Source organism: Dendropsophus ebraccatus, chromosome 15 (genome assembly GCF_027789765.1).
Source record: "Dendropsophus ebraccatus isolate aDenEbr1 chromosome 15, aDenEbr1.pat, whole genome shotgun sequence".
In the NCBI taxonomy this organism is placed as follows: Eukaryota; Metazoa; Chordata; class Amphibia; order Anura; family Hylidae; genus Dendropsophus; species Dendropsophus ebraccatus.
The window spans coordinates 11849116-11868378 of NC_091468.1; the positions used below are offsets into that span (position 1 = coordinate 11849116).

General features: G+C 42.6%; 2 protein-coding genes across 4 annotated transcripts in view; one reads left to right on the top strand and one right to left on the bottom strand.

Moving 5' to 3' along the window:
• LOC138774151 (spermatogenesis-associated protein 7 homolog) overlaps nt 1-6900 on the top strand; it is a 119328-nt gene extending 112428 nt beyond the window's left edge. For both annotated transcript variants that reach the window (XM_069954769.1, XM_069954771.1), the window contains one exon: nt 6344-6900. In XM_069954769.1, coding sequence (XP_069810870.1) covers nt 6344-6502 — 159 coding nt within the window. In that variant the 3' untranslated portion in view covers nt 6503-6900. The remainder of the gene's footprint in view (nt 1-6343) is intronic.
• A 5728-nt stretch (nt 6901-12628) lies between these two features.
• CENPF (centromere protein F) overlaps nt 12629-19263 on the bottom strand; it is a 32652-nt gene continuing 26017 nt past the window's right edge. Inside the window, exons 16-20 of one of the 2 annotated variants that reach the window (XM_069955615.1) lie at nt 17894-18052; nt 17117-17276; nt 15556-16038; nt 14468-14655; nt 12629-12875 (exon numbers count right to left, since the gene is read on the bottom strand). In XM_069955615.1, the coding sequence (XP_069811716.1) occupies nt 12696-12875; nt 14468-14655; nt 15556-16038; nt 17117-17276; nt 17894-18052 (1170 nt within the window). In that variant the 3' untranslated portion in view covers nt 12629-12695. Of the gene's footprint in view, nt 12876-14467; nt 14656-15555; nt 16039-17116; nt 17277-17893; nt 18056-19263 lie in introns of both variants that reach the window. The other variant, XM_069955614.1, reaches the window with a different exon arrangement.

The following is a 19263-nucleotide window of genomic DNA, read 5'->3' on the forward strand; positions in this document are numbered from 1 at the left end:
TAGACTTGAGATTTTTTAATAGAAGTAAATTACAAATCTCTGGCACTTTCTTGCACCAGTTGATTTGAAAGAAAAAAAACTTTGGTGAACTACCCCGTTTAATGCTGGGGAGGGAGGAGGCGTGCATGTTGCAGCTCAGCCCGGTCTCATGACACAGGAAAGCTTTATTTTAAACCTTTGTCAAAGCCATCAGCTATTTGTTTCCTCTTCCTATCTGCCCAATCCCATACACTCGGCTGGAGCTGTAGTGTGCACACGGCTCTATATCTCCTTCTTGTTAGCAGTGACAAATTGCATGCGATGACATGGTGTGGCTTGTCCTCCTGGCCTGTGAAGAGTCCTTGTAGTGAGGCGCTGTCTGCAGTAGCTTCTAATCCACCGGCAGCCCTGAGATGCTACAGAATAACAAGGACGGGAAAGGTCAGAGATAACAAGTGCGCACACCGAGCGCCAGGAAAGGGTGTAATTTGTCACCTCCGAAATGTCACCTGCAAAGACCAGAGTGTCATCGCCAACGTCCACACCGGGGGCTCGCCGTCCGCTGGCAGCTTTAGGGGGCGCTAGTTACATGTCAGCCACTATATATATTACATCATGTACAGATATTGTAAGCACAATTAACCCCTTCAGTGCAGCCAATGTGCACAGTGTCCCAGCAAACTGCAGCTATAGTTTCCCCACACTTATAGGCGTAATATATAAGTCCCAGCATACTCCTAGCTCAGGGATGGGAGACCTGTGGCTCTCAAGGTATGATGGGAATTGTAGTTTTGTAATAGCTGGAGGGCCGAAAGTTCCCCATAAGAGATGAGCACAACTGGAGCACGCTCGAGTCGGACTGTTAGGCATTTGTTTACCAGTGGCTGAAGAAGTTGGATGCAGCCCTAGGGAGCCCATAGGCTGTAGGCTGTATCTATGTTTTCCTAGACTCCCTAGGGCCGCATCCAACTTCTTCAGCCACCGGTAATCAAATGCCGAGCGATTAGACTCGATCATCCTCCAGTTGCGCTCATCTCTATTCTCCATCCCTGTGCTAGAGGTATGCTGGGACTTATAGTTTTGCAATAAATGGAGAACAACAGGTTAAAAAAACAAAATCATAACTAACCCCCTATTCATGAGATGAAAGAACTCTGCAGAAAACTGCAAGAAAACGCTTCATTAAAGTGCAGGGGAAAATCTGTATCTGAGAGTCAGTGGGGGGTCTTAAAGGGGTAGTCCACTCAAACATAACTTTTCATATGTTGCTGCCCATGGTGAGACTTAAAATTCATAATTCACCTCTCCCCTCCCTTTCTTTCCTGCTGAATCCTCTCTACATTCCCTTAGTTTTTTTATATTTATTGTTATCTGAAAGAAGTGTTGTTTTTTTCAAGAAAGGAATGTACAATTAGAGCTATTGCTCTGGGCTTTCTTACTGTTGGCTTCTATGACGGTATTTTTGATACCATAGTAAATTGCTCTACAGCTGAGCGAAATGCCGCTCTTAATGTTTGTACATTTCTATTGCACCTTTTCAATAAAAGCATTGAGAAAGAAAAAAATTCATAATTCATAACATACTTGTTATTATCTATTCAGTCTCCTTCCCCCAGTTCTCAGCTGCTGCTTTCTGCTTAAGACTCAAAAATCTGTGTCTGAGCTTTTCTCTCTGTCCTCCCCTCCTCCCCCCTCTCTTCTGAGATGGCTAATGTAAGCAAGTTCCTGGCAGGCTGTTTCTGCAACTTTGTAGCTTCTTTGTAATGCTGGTAGGGTTATTCTGATGTCAAGTTGCTAATAAACTCACCGTAATTATCCCTTCCAGGATTACAAAGAAGCTACAATGTTGCGGATAAAGCGTGCCAGGGACTTGTTTATATCATATGTCTCAGAAGGGAGGAGGGGGAGACAGAGAGACAAGCTCACACACAGATTTTTGTGTCTTCAGCAGAAAGCAGCAGCTGAGAACTGGGGGAAGGAGACTGAATAGATAATAGCAACTATGGAAGGAATTGTCAGTCTCACCATGGGCAGCAACATATCAAAAGTTATGTTTGAGTGGAATACCCCTTTAAGAGTCAGACCCTTCACCAATCAGTAACTGATGACATGCCTTCACTTACAATCTGGGTCATCTAAGGGTTAACGTAGAAATAAAGAGATAGTATAGCTGCTATTGAAAGAGTCTGTGCACGCAGTTGATTGTGTTTTGCCCCTTTAAATTTTGACCAAACCCCTCCACGCATTTTAAAGATTAAGTTAAATTGGAAAACTAACAGTTATACAAAGACTTATGTGGGGCCTGGTCTCCCGGCAGGGGCTCTCCAGCTGTTGCCAAACTACATTTCCCAGCATGCTTGGACTTGTAGTTTCACAACAGCTGGAGAGCCCCTGCTTGGGGGCCGTTGCTCTGAGACATTAGTAGACGTTCTCAGTCTGTGCTGGAAACCGCTCAGCGCACAAAATGTAATAATAAAGAAATTGTTAAAATGATGCAGCGCCGCCAAAAAGTGAGGTGATAAATTATGCAGAGCGCAGCGCTCGCCTGCTGAATCCTGAGAATACAATTCTCCTGTAGACATAATGTGAACATGTGACCCGGTATGAGCAGCGGCCAGCGAGGTGCCAACTACGTGACATGGCTATTAATGCCATTATTTACTCTGTATGGAGGAAAGGGCGAAAGTTCTGCGGCCTCCCGGGGCCCCCGCACTATGAGAGGGGAAGATACTCCATAGAATTATTCACTGCTGGAAAATTCCAGGGTCTGCTGCCTGATGGAAAGTAGTGACAACCGCCAAACTGTGCACCATACCCAGACCTCCAGTGATCCTACTGAACTGAGCTTAGATCACCATAGCAGTACCAGGACCTTCTATGGTTCTACTGAATCAAACCTGGATCACTATAGCAGTACCAGACCTTCCATGGCTTTACCAAACCAAACCTAGATCACTATAGCAGTACCAGACCTTCCATGTCTCTAATAAACCAAACATGGATCACTATAGCAGGACCAGACCTTCCATGGCTTTACCAAACCAAACATGCATCACTATAGCAGTACCAGACCTTCTATGACTCTAGCAAACCAAACATGGATCACTATAGCAGTACCAGACCTTCCATGGCTCTACCAAACCAAACCTGGATAACTATAGCAGTACCAGACATTCTATGGCTTTACCAAACCAATCCGGGATCATTACTGCATTACCAGACCTTCCATGGCTCTACCAAACCAAACATGGATCACTATAGCAGTACCAGATCTTCCATGGCTCTACTGAACCAAACCTGGATCTCTATAGGAGTACCATGGTTCTACTTAACTGAACTTAGATCACCATAGTAACAGACTGATGTAGTGCTCCATGGTTGTATTTGTTCAAAACTGGATCGCTATAGCAATACTTGTTACTAAAGATCACCATAGCAATATCTGGACCCCCTATTCTACGAAGTGAAGCTTAGATCATCCTAGTAATAACCAGACTGAATGCTAAACCAAATGTAGATTACAATAGCAGTGCCAAGACTAAACCTCACTCACTATAACCAAACCTACTGTAATTCCATTTAACTAAACTTAGACCACATAGCCATACCCAGACCTCCAGAAGTTTTACTAAAGCAACCTTTTGGTACATTTCATACTTTTAGTGAATCAGACATCACAATAGCCGTTCACTTGCAATGCACAGAACAGTTCGAAAATCAAACATTTGGGGGTCTGACACAATAGCTTTGTAGAGTTTTTATCCTGTTCGTGACGCCATGCAAAGTGGTGCAGGAACCTGGGGTTGCTAGGTTTTGGAATTAGCAGTGGGCTAGGTGTTGGGGTACCAGCTAAGCACTTGTCATGGTGGCCAGGAGTGGTATGCACACCCCCAGGTATACTGACACACAACTTTAATATATAGAACAGGTGTAGGTGTGAGGACGGAGTAAGCAGAGTCCAAGTTCTTAAACAAATGTTCAGTGCAATACAAAATGGTAAATGGCAGTAAGGTGCAACAAGTCACAAAATAGTCCTTCTCCTAGTAGACAACACAGAAGGCTTAAGCTGGATAGCACAAGCCCCGGGATTGCAGAACAGGGCATAGCTAGCCACTCAAGGTTCCCGGAGACGGCCGAGTGAAGATCAGTAGAGTACTTTGGCTTTATCTGCACTTTGCCCCACTGCAGGCTAACCTGTAGTTCCTGGATCCTCCTGACTTGGACAAGGATTCTACCCCCTGACATAGACAAAGTATCCCTGTAAGGTAGTTACCCCATCTTTAGGCTTTAGTACCGCATACTGACTTGTAAATTTACTTGAGAAAAATACTGTCGCATAAAGTCCCAGCAAAGCCTCTGCAGGAACAAGACTTTCTGTATACTCTCTCTTAGGGTATGGGCACACTACGGAATTCTCATGGACATGTCAATTCTTTGGGCGGACAGCAGAATCGGCATGAGCATAGAATGCAGTCTATGGGACGGGCGGAGAGAAAACACTGACTATGGGTAAGGAAGCTTCTGGAAAGAATAGAACCTGAGTGTGTGACCTGAAAATAGATCACCACGGGAATACCTGATCACAATAGGAATACCTGATCACCATAGGAATACCTGATCACCACAGGAATACCTGATCACAATAGGAATACCTGATCACCATAGGAATACCTGATCCCATAGGAATACCTGATCACCACAGGAATACCTGATCACATAGGAATACCTGATCACCATAGGAATACCTGATCACAATAGGAATACCTGATCGCCACAGGAATACCTGATCGCCACAGGAATACCTGATCGCCACAGGAATACCTGATCGCCACAGGAATACCTGATCGCCACAGGAATACCTGATCGCCACAGGAATACCTGATCGCCACAGGAATACCTGATCGCCACAGGAATACCTGATCGCCACAGGAATACCTGATCACCACAGGAATACCTGATCCCACAGGAATACCTGATCACCACAGGAATACCTGATCACCACAGGAATACCTGATCACAATAGGAATACCTGATCACCACAGGAATACCTGATCACCACAGGAATACCTGATCACCATAGGAATACCTGATCACCACAGGAATACCTGATCACCACAGGAATACCTGATCACCATAGGAATATCTGATCACATAGGAATACCTGATCACCACAGGAATACCTGATCACCACAGGAATACCTGATCACCACAGGAATACCTGATCACCACAGGAATACCTGATCACCACAGGAATACCTGATCACCACAGGAATATCTGATCCCACAGGAATACCTGATCACCACAGGAATACCTGATCACATAGGAATACCTGATCACATAGGAATACCTAAACCACCAAATAGTATTACTGAGCAAAATATGGATCAACATCTACACCTGGAACACCTAGATCTAACTCTCCATCACCTTAGCAATACCCGGATCTCGTACGGCTCTGCTGGACTCAGATCACCATAACTTTACCCAGATCTCCTGTGGTCGTAGTGATGAGAATAAGAGGACGTCCAGAGATACATAAAATACCAATAATACTTATTTCTCGCAGCTTTGTGTTTGTTTTAATATTCTCATGGAGACTTGTCTGATGTAGAGCTCAGTGTGGGATGAGGCCTGTAAGGCTGTGCTGTATACTGCGCTTAGATCTATAGCCCTGGGATTTGTAAGCTGTGAAAACTTCAAATAACTAAGACACATAAAACTTCCCTGCAGTGGAGAGTATGGGCACTGCGGTGTGTGATCAATCTGGGAGCCCGGAACGTAGGGTGCCCCAATAACCCCGCAGCATGCATGATATATATACCACTGGATGGTACTAATCCCCTATTCTTAAATATTAAAGGGGTACTCCGGCAAAAAATATATATATATTTCAAATTTACTAGGCTGAGAAAGTTATATTGATCTGTAATTTACTGCTATTTAAAAATCTCCAGTTTTCCTGTACTTATCAGCTGCTGTATGTCCTGCAGGAAATAGTGTATTCTTACCAGTCTGACACAGTGATCTCTGCTGCCACCTCTGTCCATGTCAGGAACTGTCCAGCGCAGGAGAGGTTTTCTATGGGGATTTTCTGGACAGTTCTTGACATGGACAGAGGTGGCAGCAGAGAGCACTGTGTCAGACTGGAGATAATACACCACTTCCTGCAGGACATACAGCAGCTGATAAGTACTGGAAGACTTGAGATTTGATTTGAGAATTGATTTAAAAGATTTTTTTTCCCTTTACTACATTCCCTCGATCTATTCATACATTTACAGGAGTGATAGCTCCTTTCTACTACGCTGGCAGAGCTCTCCACGTAGACCAGGCGTTACTCACATTCTCTCTATTTCCTTGTAGAAACAGAAGATGATCCTGGTGCAGGAGCTCCGAGATGAACTGGAGAGAAGTGTGAAGTTAGATTTCTCCATCAGCTACGATGGGACTCAGTACGGTTCAGGAAATCTTCCTCTACGGGGAAATCTAAAACGACTCCTGAAAGCCCCGGGCTACCTGTGATGTGCCGGTGTAGGATTCCCTCAGCTCTCAGGAGGGAGACCCAGCCAGAGGGCAGCAAATTAGTTTGTTTTCTAAAATATTTCACCTTCATGCAAATCCCAATCAAGCTTTTTTTTTGGCTTGATATCCGACATAAGTGTTAATTTTCTATGATTAATACATGTTCAGGGGTATTTGGATACATTTGATAGAATTTTGGAACAAATTACTCAATTTTTTTTTTTTTCTTATTTAAAGGGGTTGTCCAGCGAAAATGTTTTTCTTTCAAATCAACTGGTTTCAAAAAGTTATATAGATTCTATTAAAAAATCTTGTCTTCCCATACTTATTAGCTGTTGTATGTCCTGCAGGAAATGTTGTTTTATTTTCAGTCTGACACAGTGCTCTCTGGTGACATCTCTGGCCCAGACAAGAATTCTCCAGAGTTGGAGAGGTTTTCTATGGGAATCCCCATAGAAAACCTCTCCTGCTCTGGAAAGTTCCTGTCTCAGCCAGAGATGTCAGCAGAGAGCACTGTGTCAGACTGGAAAGCAAACAACATTTCCTGCAGCACATACAGCAGCTGATAATAGGTCTAATAGGGCCAATGCTTTATAACTGATCTATTGAGGAAATACCTTTTTTATAAGGTATTTATAAAAACTATTCACTATAAACTGTATGAATGAGGATCCATTTACACAGGAAGATTATCTGACAGATTATCTGCCAAAGATTTGAAGCCAAAGCCAGGAATGGATTTGAAAAGAGGAGAAATCTCAGGCTTTCCTTTATGTCCTGATCTCTGTTTATAGTCTGTTTCTGGCTTTGGCTCCAAATCTTTGGCAGATAATCTGCCAGATAATCTTTCTGTGTAAATGGACCCTGAGCAACATTTATAAAATCCACATGAAAATTTAGAAACAAAACTAACTCAGACTCCACAGCCCTGTCTGCACCTATACATTCATAGGCCGCATTCACACGTTCCGTGACTGAGGTGGAAGGCCTGTACCGCAGTCTGTCTCCCATACGCCAGCATCTCTGCTATGCTGCTGGGAGCGGGGGAAGTTTACAGACATGCGCCGCGCTGTAATGACAGAGACGTCATTTCAGTGCGGTGCATATCCGTACAGTTCATCAGAGATGCTGCTGTGCTGGGGGCAGACTCCAATACACGCCTTCCACATCAGTGTTCCGTGCGGAACATGTGAATGCAGCCATAGATTGGAAGAAGCAGGGAACATAAGGGACCATGACTGCAGTATCAGACTGCACAAGGTTTCTTTGTAGTCTGTTACCATGGAGACATGTGTCTCCATGGTAACAAACTACAAAGAAACCCTGTGCAGCATAATAGGTGTTGACAGAGTGGCAGACTATTTTTGATCAAGACTAAAGGGCCCTATTCCACCAAATGATTATCGTTCGCATAATCGTTAACGATTAACGCTCTCAAACGACCGCTATTGCGAAAGACCCGAAAACGTTTACTCGTTGCAATGGAACGATTATGATCTTATTTCGATTTTTCTTCACAATTGCGTTCGTATCTACTGCGAACGACCAAACGATGTCTTATTCAATGCGAAAGATTTGCGAACGTTTTGCGAACGAGCAACGATAAAAATAGGTCCAGGTCTTATAAACCGATCAACGATTTCCCGTTCGGTCGTTAATCCTTAACTGCATTTCAACCGAACGATTATCGTTTAGATTCGAACGATTTAACGATATGAACGATAATCGTCCGGTGGAATATTTCATCGTTAACCTGAAACTGGTCACCATATTACACGGAACGATGGTCGTTACTTACAATCGTTACTAAGATCGTTTCCTCCTTCTGATCCCAGCAAAACAATGAACAACGTGCAATTACACTGAACGATTATTGAAAAAAACACGGAACTTTAGTGAACGAATGAGGAATTACAGCGAACGATTAGCGATAATTTTAGGTTCAGATCTAAATCAACGACATACGAACGATTTTTCAATCGTTGCCTTCAATTACACAGAAGGATCATCGTTTAAATATGAACGATTTTTCGCAAGATAATCGTCCCGTGTAATAGGGCCCTAAGGGGGTCTTTCACACGCTCTTAATTGCAGTCACTTGGCTACATTAGAGCAGTATTCCCCAAACTGTGGCTCACCAGCTATTGCAAGACTACAACTCCCATCATGCAATGAGACAGTAGCTTTGAAGCAGCTGGAGAGCCATGCATGGGGATTATTATAACAGAGTAATAAAATTGGCACAAAATCGTAAATATCCTTTTATCCAATGCACAAACCAACGATTGTGGTGATTATATCGGATGGGACTTCACTTTTTATATGTTGCACATTTATCTGCACTGAATAGATTGTGTATAACTTGTATTTTTGGTTAATAATAAAGGGTTTGACACATTTTCTGACCAGCAAATCACATTTTATCACCAGAAATATATAATATATAATATATATATATATATATATATATATATATATATATCTCAACTTAAACTCTTGTGTAGGAATGTTATACTTAAAGATGGGAAAACGCACTTTAAACATACTAATTTTGGGGTACTCCAGGGAAAATCTTTTTCTTTCAAATCAACTGGCTTCAGAAAGTTATATAGATTTGAAATTTACTTCTATTTGAAAATCTACAGTATTCCTATACTTGTCACCTGCTGTATGTCCTGCAGGAAATGTTGTTTGCTTTCCAGTCTGACACAGTGCTCTCTGCTGCCACCTCTGTCCATGTCAGGAACTGTGCAGAGCTGGAGAGGTTTTCTATGGGGATTTGCTGCTGCTCTGGACAGTTCCTGACATGGACAGAGGTGGCAGCAGAGAGCAATGGGCCAGACTGGAAAGAATACACCACTTTCTGCAGTACATAAAGCAGCTGATAAGTATGGGAAGACTGGAGATTTTAAAAAAGAAGTAAATTACAAATCTATATAATTTTATGAAACCAGTTGATTTTAAAGAAAAAATAAGCTTTTAGCTGGATAACCACTTTAATGTGTACGGGACCTCCTGAGTCTCCCTTAGTTGCAGCTGACGGGAGAAACTGGTTGGCCATGTTGCATTTGAACATGCCCCATTCTCTCCTCCGGAATGTAAGCACACTCTGCTGAGGAGAGCATGCGTGTGTATAGGGAGCGAAGAAGAAATCGCTGTCAGGCAAACAAGCATTTGGCCACCAGCCATCTAAGATATAGTTATCAGAGATTAAAGGAACAGACTTTGTGAGAGCTCTCTTTTTCTGGTTTCCATGTGACAACACTTCCTGTCTGTTTGATGTAGCAGCACAGACTAAGGGCCCTATTCCACGGGACGATTATCGTTAAATCGTTCGGTTGAATAGCAGTTAACGATTAACGACCGAATGAGAAATCGTTGATTGTTTAATAAGACCTGGACCTATTTTTATCGCTGCTCGTTCGCATTGAATAAGAAGTCGTTCGGTCGTTCGCAGTAGTGACGAACGCAATGGTGACGACAAGACGACCGCAACAACGATCATAAGTAACGATTATAGTTCCATGTAAATGGGTGAACGATTTCAGGTCTTTTGGATCGTTTATCGTTAACGATTATGCGAACAATAATAGTCACGTGGAATAGGGCCCCAAGGCCCCGTTCACACTACGAATCCTTCTTTCTATCAGTTACAATGGGAGGGCAAGTGTGCCTCCACTCTCCGCTCAAAGATACGACATGTCAATTATTTAAGCGGAGAGGGAAGGCGCGCTCTCCTGGAGGAGTTCCACCCGGAAACTCGGCGCCAATTCCGAAATGTGAACGGGGCCTTAGGGTCCTATTAGACAAAGCGATTAATTTTAACAATTAATGATAATTACAAACTAAATTGTTTATCGTTAACCTAAAACAGAACGATAGTTGTTAGTTACGGTCGATACTACAATCGGTTACCCCATCCGATCCCGACAAATGAAGGAACGATGTGGAATTACACTGAACGATTAGTGAACAAATGTGGAATAATAGCGAACGAGTTAACAATGATTTTTGGTGTCAGCATTAAACGAACAATTCCTCATTGGTCGTTTGACCGTTGCCTGCATTTACACAAAACGATTATCACTCAAATTTGAACAATATAACGATAATTTGCACGCTAATCATCCCGTGTAACAGGGCCCTAATCCTAAAAAGTAATCTTTACGTTTTATGTAACAATTCGGTGCTTGAGAAAGCTGGCAGTAAGTGATCAGTTTCCCTGCAGCGCCCCCATAGGGGAAATTGCACATTACGCATTCATAGTGGTGCATGCTGAGGATAGCTTATATATAATATATATAGGAAATGATCCGCATTAGACAGTTTACTTCCAGAAGAAAAAAAATTATCTATAGTATAAAATCTATAATAGGATAAAAAGAAATTATTAAAAAACAAACAAACCCTCAGACATAAATATGCACAGCGTACAACACAAACATATGTACAAATATTAGGAACAATTATATAAAAAGGAGTTTTCACATACATGACAAGGTTTACATAATGGGTATACGTAAAAAATTAGCATTAGCAATTAAGATTAGTCAAAGTTTGATAGTCGCGTCCAAGGAAAACAAGTCCGTGCTTTTGTGCTGAACGGAAAATTCTACAATTGTTCTGGGGTAGTTGTGATGTCCTGAACACACTATAGGCTCAGCAGGGAGAGAGCTTCATCAGGGTAGGGCTGCATTCACACTTTAAGTTAAACAAACCTTGATAGAAACTGCTTAAAGGGAATATATCACCTAGATTTTCTTTTACTGATTAGAGACAGAAATTCAAATATTTCTTTTCTTATCTGTTTCTATTTCCTACCTTTTTTTGTACATTTTTATGGGATCTGCCATCTTGCCTGAACTGTTAACAGCATTTAGTGACATGCTTTACAGCAAAACTCATGGACATAGAAGACAATATTGTCCTATTGGAGATGAATGTGTGAAATCACTAAGTGCGCTCTGTGACCTGAGAGAAGAGGTCATTCCACAGGGAGCTGCTATTGTCCTATCTACTGATATCACATGACGCTGCAATGCCGTGCAGATCGCTTAACAGCAGCCTCCTCTTATCATCACAGACACAACAGGAAGTCTCAGCTTAGTTTTAGACCCAGTGGTGAGAATGAAAACTGCAAGATATCAGGATTATTTTACAATATAGACAAAAAAAAATTTTTTGAAAAAAATATGTTTAACATAAATTTAAACAATTGATCATTGATCTGATGACACATTCCCTTTAAGGACACAGCCAATATAATATTTTTCTTTTCCACTGCAGGGGATAGCATAGCTGCATCAAGCTTTTTTTTTTTTTTTTTTTTTTTTTTTTTAATGGCACCATTTACTGTACCATATATTCTTACTACTTAAAAAAAAAAAAAATCTGTGCCTTCAATATACTGCGAGTGGTTACAGTTTCTCTATTGATGGAGCTGTGGCAGGGACTGACTTTTCTAGGAGGAGCTGCAGTTTCTATTGGCACCATTTTAAGGTATATATAACTTTTTGTTCACTTTTTATTCCAAGTTTTTTTCAGGGGTAAAGTGACCATAAAACAGCAGATCTGGTACTGAGTGTTTATGGTGTTCACCATGGGAAGTACAGAACGGGATATTCTAATAGTTTGTACATTTCTAGATGTTGCGATACCAATTACGTGGATTTTTTTTTTAGTTATTTTTCCCCCTTTCATCCCACTAGAGTAAGAGAATATTGCTTGGCATAGAATGCACTGAAATACTTGTAAGTTCTCTCTCCTCCTATCACTCCCATACACAGCTGGTATCCTCTGCATAAAGGGCGGCCCAGCTGTAGATTTGTCTGTCCAGGCATGATGGGAGTTGTAGTTTTGCAACAGCTGGAGAGCCAAGGTTCCCTACCCCTGTTATACACCATACCATGGGGTTGGACCTCTAAAATCAGTAGAAAATAGAGGTTTTCCTTTGTTTTAAAGTTTCTGTAACTATCAGATCCAAGTTGCGCAAAGTTGTAGCAAGCCGTAGAATTAAAGGGACGGTCCAGGTTCCCATGCAGTGAGTGAGTCTATAAAACATGATCCATAGAGTCCCAGCCCGACCGGTCAGCTACACTCTCCATCATCCACAATGTATCCGTACAGTCACTGGAGATGGGATTTTAGGTTTTGTTAGTTAATATCTATAAAAACAATAGAAATGTGAGAGCGTTCACTGCACTTGACACGTTCCCTCTTCTTCCGTCTCATCATGAGAAGCTTTGGCGCTTGCCCGCTCTTTCTCCAATTCGTGGGGGTTCAACTTTTCAGACTGACGACTCCTCTTCTTGACATAGGCGGAGAGAGGCGATAGAACGTCCATTGGGGCAGAGTCGTCCTCTGTGGCCTTTGTCTGCAGGGGCAACATACAAGGGTTAAAAGAGTCACAGGGTAATCTTATACATCAGACACCTATCGGTTCTCTTTGACAACAAAGCGGAGATGACTGCTGTCAATTTCCAGACATGTAACCTAAAAGAAAGGATCCTGCACCCCTATATTTCTATAATACACTCTCAGAAGCAGCAGCAAGGAGGGTATTACAGAGCAGTACTGAGCAGTGTAAGCTGTGCTCCCAGCACTGTGGTGACACATGATACTTACCACATCTTTAAGCACAGTCTGTCTCTTTCAGCATCTGGCCTACTCTTTAGTTAAAGGGGTAAAATCAACTGGTTTTAGAAAGTTATATAGATATGTAGTTTACTTCTATTTAAAAATCTCCAGTATTCCAGTACTTATCAGCTGCTGTATGTTGTGCATAATGTGTTGTGTTGTCCAGAGTAGTAGCAAATCCCCATAGAAAACCTCTCCTGCTCTGGACAGTTCCTGACATGGACAGAGGGGGCAGCAGAGAGCACTGTGTCAGACTGGAGAGGATACACCACTTCCTGCAGGACATACAGCAGCTGATAGGTATGAGAAAACTTCGGATTTTAGATGAGATTAGGCGAGTGGGGTCCCCATCAATCGCTAAAACAAGGTGGGAGACTCGCATAACGAAGCGCTTCCCTCCTAATCTCACTTAGCTGTGCCCATCTCCCGTCTTGTTCTACAAATCAGAGTGGAGCTGAACATCCGGACCAAATAAAAAACTTTAGACACTTTTTTTTTTTTTAAGTGACAGTAACACTCAATTGCCCAGGCATGCACCCGAATATACATTTGCGGCATCAAGCAAAAAAAAACAAAAAACACACATGCGACTACCGCTATGGCGGACCCCATGTACTGTATTACATGTGTTATTATTCATCTGAAGGACCTCCCCTACAGCAGACCACTGGTTGTAACTTAACATAGCGATCAGCTGATCACCAGGAAGAGCCAGAGCTATGATCACTGGCCAAAAAGGGATTGTCCACCCCAACCTTTGGCCCTGCTGCTGCTGCAAAACTACAACTCCCATTATGCCTGGACAGCCAAAGCTTTAGCTGGAGAGCCAAGGTTCCCCACCCTTGGTCCACCCCTTTAATAGCAGTATTTTCTAGCCAGGCCTGTTTGGTAAAGTAATGCAACTCCTTAGTATACAGTCTCTTGCTGCTTATGAACCAGGACACAGAGTCCGATGGCCGGCGTCCCTCCGGATCACTTTAATTGCTGGGGTAGAATCTCGCTGACATGGAAGACACAGCTGAGCCGCTGGACACAAAGCAAATAGACACCGGGAAAACTTTAATCCAGAGAAAGCAATATAATTAATAACCTCGGCCGCGCCTAATTAACCCCGACCCCCCCAGGGTCAAACTGCAACGTCTGCACAATTAACCAGAGTTATTCCCCCGGCGCAAGGTTCATGGCGTTGTATTCAGCTAGAATGCTAAGCGTCATGCTCTGCTGCAATGCTCTGCGGCCTGGGGCTCTCTACCTTATATAAAACTACAACCCCCAATGTGTCCTGATGGCTGCTATGGCTTTAGCTACAATGCTGCGGTATAGACTTACCAGATGGGATTTGCTGCCCCCTGGTGTTGGACTGCTGAAGTCAGGAATGTTTTCTAGATTATCAATACGGGTGTTCAATACTGATGGAGAATTAGTCTGTGATGGGAAACGGGGGCTCCGCCTTAATGGCGCCACTGTTCTCCGGAGGACGAATGGACTCTGCTTCCCAGATGGAATATCAGCAAATCCTACAAGATATAATAAATATCCGCAACATGAAAATGTGGCAGCATAGAGAAGTAATAATTCAAAAACACATTTCTGTTTGTTTTCTTGTAAATCTAATCATTTTCTATATTTACTGTAATTTACATAAAAAGTGAAGAAATTCAGATCTTTAGTTATCCTAATTTCTCTCATATTATACTCCAGAGCTGCACTCACTATTCTGCTGGTGGAGTCACTGTGTACATACATTACATTACTGATCCTGTACTGATCCTGAGTTACATCCTGTGTTATACTTCAGAGCTGCACTCACTATTCTGCTGGTGGGGTCACTGTGTACATACATTACATTACTGATCCTGTACTGATCCTGAGTTACATCCTGTATTATACTTCAGAGCTGCACTAACTATTCTGCTGGTGGGGTCACTGTGTACATACATTACATTACTGATCCTGTACTGATCCTGAGTTACATCCTGTATTATACTTCAGAGCTGCACTAACTATTCTGCTGGTGGGGTCACTGTGTACATACATTACTGATCCTGTACTGATCCAGAACCGCACTATTCTAGAAGAGTGTGTATATATATATATGCAGCCCACGCCCAGCAACATGTAAACTTCTTTTTGGTCTCCATATAGACCAGTAATGTCAAACTTTCTGCCCTGCAGCTGTCGCAAAACTACAATTCCCATCATGCCTGGAGAGACAGAGCTTCAGTTTGATGGGAATTGTAGTTCTGCACCATCTGTAGGGCAGCAGTCTGACCCCTGTGTTATAGACAGTGAATGGCTTCCAGCCGTCTTCAGTTCCTAACCGCTGATTTGTGAGGGTGTCGGGGTGGATAGGCGATTAATGTTATAAAGACAAGAACCACCAACATGCGTGTACACTTTGATGCTGGAGGTTATACCTTTTTTGACAACCTCAGGAAGCCCTTCCGGATCATTCTCTTCTTCTAAGCTGTGACTTGTAGTTTTCTTCACCCTTTTGCTCACGGCCCGGGGCGTTGCTGGAGTATGCTCGGAGTCTCTTCTTCTCTTTCCTGCCTGCTTTCCTTGTGTGGATCGTCTGCTCCGTCTTCTTTTCTTCACCTCATTAGCCGCCTCCTTGGTTGGGGATGGTAGAGTCTCCACCTCTTCCTCTTTAGGCTCCACCTCTCCCTCTTTAGGCTCCACCTCTCCCTCTTTAGGCTCCACCTCCTTCAGCCTGGAGCGCAGCATGTCCACCTGCATCCTCAGCGTCTCATTGGCATCCTCCAGCTTGTGCGTCTTTATCATCAGGTTGCAGTACTTCTCCACGCTCTCATCCGCCTCCAGTGTCTTCTCTTCCAGACTCTGCTTTAATTCCTCAATCTCCGATAGTACGTCAATGTCACTGCTGTCCATATCAGGAGCTGCATGGAAATAGATGCACACACATCACAAAAAAGTTTTATCTTTGGCTACTAGTTCACAAAAAGTAGTAGCCCAATAATTTTTTTTTTTTTGGTTTCCAGCCATTTAAAGGGGTTGTTCGCAAACATTTTTCTTCTTTCGAATCAACTGGTGCCAGAGATTTGTAAGTTACTTCTATAATAAAAAAAATCCAGTCTTCCAGTACTTATCAGCTACTATATGTCCTGCAGGAAGTTGTGTATTCTCTCCAGTCTGACACATCTCTCTGCTGCCACCTCTGTCCATGTCAGGAACTGTCCAGAACAGTAGCAAATCCCTATAGAAAACTTCTGTTCTCCAGATTGGAAAAAATACCACTTCCTCTACATACAGCAGCTGATAAGTACTGGAAGACTTGAGATTTATTTACTTTTTTAACAGAAGTAAATTACAAATCTCTGGCACCAGTTGGTTTGAAAGAAAACATCTTTGTTGACAACCCCTTTAAAGTCATCATCTGTATTGTGGCTCCCAAAGGATCTGTCACCCAGCTTTCCCAGAATGTGACAGTACCATTAAAAAAAAAAAAAAAAAGTTGTCCAGGATGGAAGAGAGCTCCACCACTCTCTGCAGGTTGGATGCTGTATTGCAGCTCAAGCCTTGGACAAGTGTAACACCGTTAGAGACTTAATCACATTTCTGTCCTGCTCCCTATGAGAAGTTAAAGGTGTTGACCACTCGGCACAACTCTTTAATTGTTATAAGGGTTTATAAAACAAGATATTCCTCTATTAGGAAATTCACTGTAATCAATTTAGCTGTAAATTAACTCTTTGTTGTCCTGTTTTGGTGCCTCATGTCCCTCCACCCCTCCCCTCTCCATAGACAATCATGAAGACAGGGGGGAGAGCTTAAAACTGATTTTTCATGCTAAAAATGCTTTTTTTTTGCTAATAAAACCAATTACAAAAGTTTCTTAAAATCGCCTGTACTATTGATTTCTGGAAAAAAAATTTAAATGATAGTGACACTTTAACTAGTTACCCATGTAATGCAAAGTTTTTTTAGCTGTCAGAACGGTCCTTCAGTAGAACGTACCTTGAGGCTTCTGCGTCAGGCCCCTGAGCGTCTCTTCCTGCTGATGGATTTGCCTCTGCAGCTGCTGCTTCTCCTCTTCCAGATCTTTACAGGACTTCGCCCACTGACTGAGATCACTACAGGTTTTTGCATTTTCCTTCTTTAACTCCTCAAGAGTGACCTGTAATAAATGAAGAATGAGAATCCACGGTCACAGGGAATTCTTACAGCACTTTACAAAACTACAACTCTGTCACTACAGTGCCGCAGCGATTCAAAGAGTTTCCCCGCTGCCGGCATGGTACTGACACATCATGCCGGGCGGGGAACGATTCCATGACATTCCTTCTCCGTCCGTAACGTCCGCAAATTTGCGAACGTGTGATAGCCGCCTAACCACCTTGTGATCAGCTGATCTCTGCTGATAAAAGTCATGTGACCATTACAGTGCTATAGAAGTGAATGGAGACAATGCAGCTGCATGACTGTTGTGTAACTTTCCACACTTCATGATGGAAAAAGCTGTGCAAAAAAGTCACATGACACACCCCGGCTGACCCTGTGCCGTGAAGGCGGGGCCACCGCAGTGTATTATGTAAATATTTGAAAACAAAATATAAACAAAAAATAAATAAATAACGAGAAAAGGGGAAAAAAAACTGTGTAATAAGAGGGCAGGAGCCGCCGGGGCCTCATCCACCATAAGGACACTTAGAAAAACTAATATTTACATGGTATCTGCGGCGCACAGATGACTGGCACATTACAGATTAGTGCAGCTGCCAACTCGGCACTTACCTTTAGTTGGTTCAGTCCTGCCAGCTGCTCCTGCGCTTTACACAAGGATTCATTCAATTCCCCGTTGGCAGCTTTTAAGCGATCAATCTCCTGTCTGTGAGCATTAAGATGTGTTTCCAGGGATGTTAGCTGCTCCCGGTAGCTCGCCATGTCTTCGTCCTGCTGTAAAAGAACACAAGCGATCCGGCTGTCAGTGAGGGGAAAGTCTAAGAGTTTCTGGTACAATCATAAAGCAGAACCCCGCTGTCTGCTTAGTGCTCCTATGTCTATGATCATCTTTCCTCTCCATAATCTCATGGTGAACCCCCAGAAAATCCATGTGTTTCTGTGCTCTCAGTGGGTCACTATCTTCAGCAGAGCACGACAACCCCATACAGGTGTATATATGTCTGTAGTGTCTTACCCGCAAGTTGCCCCCCCCACGTCAACAACACCCCCCACTAACCCCTAGATGACCTAGGACGTACCTGTACGCCCTGGTTGCCTGTCACCAGACGACCCTGGGCAGACAGGTACATCCTGGGTTATGAAGCGTGATCTGGAGCGGAGCGGAGCGTGCTTCATAGGAGGTGGGGGCCAGCTGCAGTGAGCAGCCCGGCCCTCTCCATTAATGACAAGCTGCACTTTAAGTGTAAGTGAAAGGAGCAGCTCCTGTCACTTACCAATCAGGACCCGAAATGTGACTGCGGGGGTCCAAATCGCTGTCGGCCAGCCGGAGGTCTCTTACCTTCCTCCGTGCGGTCCGATCAGCACTCTGCTCATTGAGTCTGCCACAGGCAGGCTCAATGAGCAGAGCGCCTATTACACTGATCAATGCTGTGCCTATGGCATAGCATTGTACAGTGTATGCAATCTAATGATCGCATGTAATAGTCCCTGAGGGGGACTTAAAACGTGTTATAGGAAAAAAAAAATAAATAAATAAATTAAAAATACCCCAAACTCCCTTCCCCAAAACAGATTAAAATCACCCCCTATCCTATAATATAAATAAAACATTTAAAAATAATTAAATAAACATATTATATACCGTAGCGTGCGTAATTGTCCATTCTATTAAAATATAACAATTGTCATCCTGTACGGCGTAAACGAAAAGAGGGAAAAAAAAGTGCCAGGATTACAGATTTGTATTTTTTATATAAATATATAAATATATATATATATATATATATATATATATATATATATATATATATATATATATATATATATATAAAAATATTTAAAAATTGATCAAAAACGTCCGATCTACACAAATATGGAATCAATAAAAACTAGAGATTATTGCGCGAAAAATTATGCCCCATAGGTGAAAAACTAAAAAACAGTTATAAGAGTCACAATAGGCCCATTTTATTAATAATTGC